This window comes from Nycticebus coucang, chromosome 8 (genome assembly GCF_027406575.1).
Source record: "Nycticebus coucang isolate mNycCou1 chromosome 8, mNycCou1.pri, whole genome shotgun sequence".
NCBI classification, from domain to species: domain Eukaryota; kingdom Metazoa; phylum Chordata; class Mammalia; order Primates; family Lorisidae; genus Nycticebus; species Nycticebus coucang.
The window spans coordinates 104,746,258-104,753,096 of NC_069787.1; the positions used below are offsets into that span (position 1 = coordinate 104,746,258).

The 6,839-nt window shown below is 52.6% G+C and overlaps 1 protein-coding gene across 1 annotated transcript; it reads left to right on the plus strand.

Moving 5' to 3' along the window:
* Positions 1-4,440: 4,440 nt before the first annotated feature.
* SOX14 (SRY-box transcription factor 14) lies at positions 4,441-6,476 on the plus strand. Its single transcript, XM_053600078.1, has one exon. It carries the CDS (start codon positions 4,925-4,927, stop codon positions 5,645-5,647), a length of 723 nt encoding a protein of 240 aa, XP_053456053.1. The 5' UTR covers positions 4,441-4,924; the 3' UTR covers positions 5,648-6,476.
* The last annotated feature ends 363 nt before the right edge of the window (positions 6,477-6,839 follow it).

The window sequence follows — 6,839 nt, forward strand, 5'->3', positions numbered from 1 at the left end:
TGCTTGAGGTGTTGAGAAAGAAGGGTCCTTCAGCACAGTTCGCTGGCTCTAGCAGATCCACAACTGCAAATGCATCTGTGGCAGGCACTTCAGACATCTGTCCTGGGACCAGGTTTTGTTCGGTTTCTTAGTTTCTTGGCATGAACGGGGGCCCTCCTCTACTTTCTTGCCTGCAAGGGACATGTGAATTTTATTCATGCTGGATTCTGGACAGAAGATTCCTACACAATTACCAGGAAATGTATTAATAAGGCAGAAGCCCTGGATTCTTCTGAGCACGCTAGAAGCAGGATATATGATGACTTTGAATTTTAAAATAGAAAACTAGGGAGGAGGATGAGGTGTACCACATATTACAAATTTTTAGTAATAAGAAAAATCAAAAGTTTATGATTTAGCCAAAGTGCATTATTTCCCAAGATCAATTTATCACCCCAAGGTTGGTTTCCTGGGTTGTTACCACTCAGGGGTTGTCCTGATTAACACTCCTCTCACTAAACACCTGAGTGAGCTGGCACTCACACTCCCAGCAGTGGGCTGGAGCCAGAGTTGGAGCTACATGCAAGCTCCCAGGAACAGGCACCTGCCACTTTGCTCACCTCACCATAATCCCAAGGGTTCCCAGTGAGCGGGCAGGACTCCATGCCCAGCAAGTTCCCAGCATCCCAGCCCCTATGCATAGCAGATGACTCCCCAGTCATTTCTGAAAGCCCCTGCATCACCAGGTCCCCTCTTTCTTTCTGCCCCAACCACTTTCTCCAAGTCATGTTCTTTGTACCCACCTCTCAGTACTCAGCCATTTCCCAGTCCAAGAGGCCTGGAAGCAGTGACCTTTATCCACCAGAGAGAATGGCAGGGTGGAGCACTAATGCGGGGAAGGTGGGTACAGGCCTCCTGGTTCTAGATTCTGTGTCTGGCTCTACCAAGCTGTGTCTGAGGACCTCTCACAGCAGATGCAAGACAGGTAAGCCCTGTCAGGAAAGCTAACCTGGGCCTAGGCAGAAGGAAATAGTTGAACATCTCTGCTCTTGGAGTTCTGAGGACATTTGGCACCCAAAGAAGAATATGCAGCTATCCCCAGATGAGCTTTCTAGTGGACTGCAACAGGGCTTCACGTGAAGCTGGGAAAGCAGCTTGAAATAGAGGCCTGAGAGTGACAGCTTTAAAGGGTCCTATCCCATCCCAGAAAAAAAAAGACTCTCCACAGGTGGTGGTAGCCTTGAACCAACACCTGAGGAGCTGAGTAAAAGAACCAGGGAAGTACTTCCTAAGGTGCAGCCTGGACTCTGCTAGTGGTGGAGAGAGGTAAAAGGCTGGAGAGAAGTGAATATGGTCATGATAATTGAGGCTTCTTCCTTCACATTGGTGGGAACAGCCATGTGAGGTGTTGCTAGCAGAATCCCTGGGGTTAGATAAGAGGTTTGGACACCTGGCTAAGGCCAGCACTTGGCAAGCCTCTGAGTAACTGCTCTGAATACTGAGTGTATGCATAGATTCTCTAGGCAAATGATGAAGTGGAAATAACTCATCCAAGGGACTTCTTTATCCCTGGAGAATGGACTGGTAGCCTGAGGCCCAAATTTTAGGATGCTAACAAAGCAGGAGGAGCGTTTAGGCAACCTCTGTCCTATAGCCTGTGTCAGGGGTTTTTGAAGTTGCTAATTGTCCCCAAGGGCCACCTTTTGGGGCATGCTTCCCAGTGATTAAGGCCTGTTTGGGAGACATAGTGCAGAGGGACGTGCAGAGCACCTGGGTGGAGACAGCACCAGGTTAGACCCCAAAACCTTGGGAACTCCTGAGCTCCTCCCAGGTCTGGGCAGTTCCAAATAAACCGGTGGCCACCCGGCACTGCCTATATAAGAGCCGTGCGCTCCTGCGTGGTTCACCTATGAGGCAAGTGAATGCGAGGTCTGGAGGGTGCGTTGCCCCAACCCTGCATCCCACCCAGCGCTGAGTTAGTATTTCAAGAGCAAGATGCTGCATAGATGCTGGCGCCGTACTGAGTCAGTACAGCCTGCCCAGGGAGCCTAGGGCTCTGGAACCCCTGGAAGTCAGATGTTGCCTTGACCAGAAACCACCCCCCCACTTCGTATTAATCCCCTCTAGATTGCAAATAGCTTTCGAATTGCGCCCTAAGAATGAACACCAGAGGCTTGGAGAGGAGTACTGGCTATCGGAGGAGGAAATGTGGGGAATCAAATGTGGGGAATCGAAGAAAGGCGCTTGCTTTCTGGGAACTGCCTTGGGGCAGTTATAATGGATTGGCCTGAATGCTGAGAGAACAGAAAGGGCAAAGGATCCTGTGCTAGATCCCCTCTTCCAGCAGTTTCCAACAAGATGGTTTGTATTTAACCCAAAACTCTTGGTTATGGCTATGGTGTCCCCTACTCTTGGTTGTGGATATGGTGTCCCCTGAAGATTCCAGAGTGAGAGATCAGACAGGTCCCCAGTGGACGTCGGACCGCACTGAAGATAACCAGTATTTCTTTTATTCCTTTCCAAAAGCCATCAGGATGACCCGAAAGAATTGGAATCACGTGGTCCCCGGACCTACATCCCTGGCAGGCTCTGACCATAGCGCACCGCTTATCACACCTGAGTAGAGATTGCCTGGGACACTTGGAAACCCTGCCTGTACTGGGCTGAAAAGTGCTGCTACTTTCTAAGACCCCAAGTTAAGTGAAACTTCCTGCAGAAATAACAAAGTTAGAGGCCCAGACCAAGGCTCCTGGTGGTAGACTGGACTGAGGCTGAGCAGAAATGTAAAGGTTGGGCACCTGCTGCCAACCCGTGAGAAGGTGGCACCCTTGGCTAAGCAAATCAACAGCAGGGTCAGTCTTCCAGTCCGGTTTATCTGTGTGGCAGGATTAGACGGCTCCAAAAGTTTCGGGAAGTGTTCTAAGTTTGGCTGCAGCACCATCAAATCTTCAGGCACGATACTGCATAGGGTGGGGGGGAAATAGGGTTTTTCAAATCCTGTACACCAGACATCACTACTTTCCTACCAGAGCACTTTTGACAAATCACCTTGCCTTTCTTAACCTCAGTTTCCTGATCTGTAAAATGGGAATAGCGCCCACCTCTCTAAAGAGCATGCTGAGAGTGAGAACTTGCACGTGTCTTTCTAATTGTAGGAAGGAGAAGCAAAGTCTTCTTCTCAAACCTGGTACAATACACGCTGGAGAAAGACCCTTCCTTCCTGCTTCTTGGCTCTCTGCTACTTTCCCTCATTCCAGTCCCCTCCAAGCCTACCGAGCCAGTGCCGTTTCTGGTCCATCCTCCCGAGAGAGGCTGGTGCAAAAGCCAATAAGCCTGGAACACAAGCCGGTCCCGGGGGCCTGGGACAATGGTTTCCATTTAATAAATATTTCCCTCAAGGGCATTTCACACCGGGCAGGCAATTATTCAAAGGAAACAGGCGCGCAGGTTGGCTCTGCGGGTTATTTCGTCCTCTTTACCGAAAGAATGCTCATCTGACGCAAGAAACGAGTCTCACGGCCTCACTGGATGGGAAGAGGCGCCCAGGGACAAACCGAACCTGGTTGCCGATCCATCAGAGGTGCCACTAGGAAGGCCCGACGCTTGGCCTCCAGTATGTCCTTACAGTTTTGGCAGTTGTGGAGGAAAAATTGGAGGTTTAAAAACGTTAAATAACAACGTAAATAGGAACCATAAATAGAAATCCCACCCCCAGCCCGGAAAGTGAAAACCAGGTCATGGGGCTCTTAAAGTCACAGCATCCAGGGTTCAAAATCTTTGGGATGCTGGACTCAAGGCCTTCCTGTATCAGATCAGAGGGCACTGCTCAGAGACACCCCCAGGCGTTGCAACCTGGGGCAGGGGTGAAGGCCAGGTAGCAGGGGCACCCCAGGAGAACGCTGCGCCAAAAGACCACCAAGGGTCTGGTCTGGTGCAAAAAGTTTATTTGGCTTTTTACCCTGCGTTTGATATATTCTTTTTCTCTTCCAAGGATCTTTGACAAGAGGGAAAAGCGCTGTCCTTGCATTTCGTGGTAAGGCTGTCCTATTTATCAACAGGAGCTCTTCTCTCTTTCGTTTTGCGTCCGGTCACTGGGCCTTTGTATTCGAAGCCCTGATTCTCTCTTTCACCGCTGGGTAAGGAAACAGGAGGTGCGAAGAGTTTTATTTGTTGACAGTGCGGGAGACAACTGGAATCCGAGTCCCCACTCCAGAGCCAGCAGCAGCTCTCCTCTCTGCCTCTCCTGCCTTCTGGGTCCCTCACACCTCTCCCCGCCCCATCAGTCGCGCTCCCTCTTTCCTCCACAGGCGCGCGGCAGGTGCGCCCCCTCGCCTACTCTGCCGCTGATTGGCGCCCAGGTTGGGGAGTCGCCGCCCCGCGCTTATGTCAGAGTGCTGCTGTCCCGTCCCACCTCGCCTTTGAACTTCGCCGCTTTTGGCTCTTGTTCACCAGCCTCCCCGCATTCTCAGCCAGGTGCAGCCCTAGGCTGGGCAGCTCTGGGAAAGCCACTGGAGTTGGGGGGAGCCACGACCGGAGACGCAAGAGGACAGAGGGGAACGCGAGAAGGCGAAGGTGGAGAGGGGAATAAGGAGGAGCTTCTGCCCTGGCCAGAAAATTACCTGACGACATAATTCCCGAGACTCTGAGACTTGGGCCCCAGCCTGTGTTGCCCGCAGCCCCCCCCGTTTTCCCCTCCTCCCGCAGATCTCCTCTCCCCGCCCTTCCTGTCCCCACTCGCCGCCCAGGGGCTGCCTGGGTGCTGGGACTGGCATGATCAGCTGAACTTTGCGGTGTCAACTCTTCTCTCTGGCTTCCCCTCAGCGACTCCGAGGCGAGGGGAACTCACAGCTCCAGCTCGGGACGGACAGACAGACGGCCACCCGCGCCCAGGCTTGCCTGCAGAACCCCTGCACTCCCCACCCCCGCCCGCCTCGCCACCCGGACCATGTCCAAACCTTCAGACCACATCAAGCGGCCCATGAACGCCTTCATGGTATGGTCCCGGGGCCAGCGGCGCAAGATGGCCCAGGAAAATCCCAAGATGCACAACTCAGAGATCAGCAAGCGCTTAGGTGCGGAATGGAAGCTTCTGTCCGAGGCAGAGAAGCGGCCATACATCGACGAAGCCAAGCGGCTACGCGCCCAGCACATGAAGGAGCACCCTGACTACAAGTACCGGCCCCGGCGCAAGCCCAAGAATCTGCTCAAGAAGGACAGGTATGTCTTCCCCCTGCCCTACCTGGGCGACACGGACCCGCTCAAGGCGGCCGGCCTGCCCGTGGGGGCCTCCGACGGCCTCCTGAGCGCGCCCGAGAAAGCTCGGGCCTTCTTGCCGCCAGCCTCAGCGCCCTACTCCCTGCTGGACCCCGCGCAGTTTAGCTCGAGTGCCATCCAGAAGATGGGTGAAGTGCCCCACACGTTGGCCACCAGCGCGCTGCCCTACGCGTCCACCCTGGGCTACCAGAACGGCGCCTTCGGCAGCCTCAGCTGCCCCAGCCAGCACACGCACACGCACCCGTCCCCCACCAACCCGGGCTACGTGGTGCCCTGTAACTGTACCGCCTGGTCTGCCTCCACCCTGCAGCCCCCCGTCGCCTACATCCTCTTCCCAGGCATGACCAAGACTGGCATAGACCCTTATTCGTCAGCCCACGCCACTGCCATGTAACCCCCAGCCTGGCCCACACCTGACGGGTGGCCTGGAATTGGGGTATGCACTCTGTCCTCTGCACCTAGCCCTGTCCTGCAGAAGTCTCCGGGCCAGCCCTGCTGCTGTCCCTTACACAACCCCAGACTTTTCCTCTCCCTTTCGGGGGGGGGAGGGAGGGAAGGGAGGAGCCGTTCTCCCCAACCCAAGGCGCAGACAGGTGCCAGAAACTTGTAAACGTTATGACAGCTACATAGCTGCCCCTATCCGATTCCCCCAAAACAAATCTGCGACTGTACCCCCTTTGGACAAAAAAGTAGACAGTTTTGCTTTATTTATGTCCCCTTCACTCTCCTCGGATAGGTTTTGGACTCCAAACTCCCATATCCTGATACTACATATATGCATATATATTTTTCTTTTGACCCCTGAAAAAAAAAAGCTGTGTCTCTGTGTTTTACCATCAGACACAACTAGGCGCTATTTGCTCTTCATGTGTTTGGGGTGGGGGGAAAGGCTTCAAAGTTTTAAACTACAGAAAGGGAAACATTTCTAGTTAAAACCATGCTATGATAGTATTTGCTTCTTCAAAGGGAAAACAAAAAGGACCCACATGGTTATTAACTTTGTGTAAAGCAGTGCTCCTAGAGACCTAAGTTTACTTTTAGACAGACTGTCGGGTTATGAAGTCAGGAAGTAGAAAGTAAACAAAGAATTAAAAGTATAAAAACATCCTAAATGGTCATAAATGTTTTGACAATGTCTTGAAAATGTATCTAGAAGGATTTTACCTCCTTACTCTGTTCATTTGTTGAACAAAGACATTTTGAATAAAGACAATCTGTCATTGCAAGAAAAAAAAGTAACCTTTGATGTGCGTAAAATCTATAGTCAGGAGGCCAGATCCGGGGAGCTGGGAAGTTGGGTCTCTGGGAGGACTAGAGTGCACAGAGCAGCTCTAGTAGTGGCCGCTGGCCGCTGCCCTGCTTTGGCCCAGTTTCGTGGTCTCTCGGAGGGGATAGAAGGGCTGGAGTCTGGGATCTGTTGGGATCCCACCCAGGAGACCGACCGGCTTTTTGCCTTTGGAGGTTAGACAAAGGTGTCTGTCCCTGGGACACCACTGTTTTTGCTCGTTCTTCACAAAGGGGTCAGACCACTTCCAGGGGCAAATGAACTGAGACAAAGGCCAAATCAGACCTCTGAGATCTAGAAG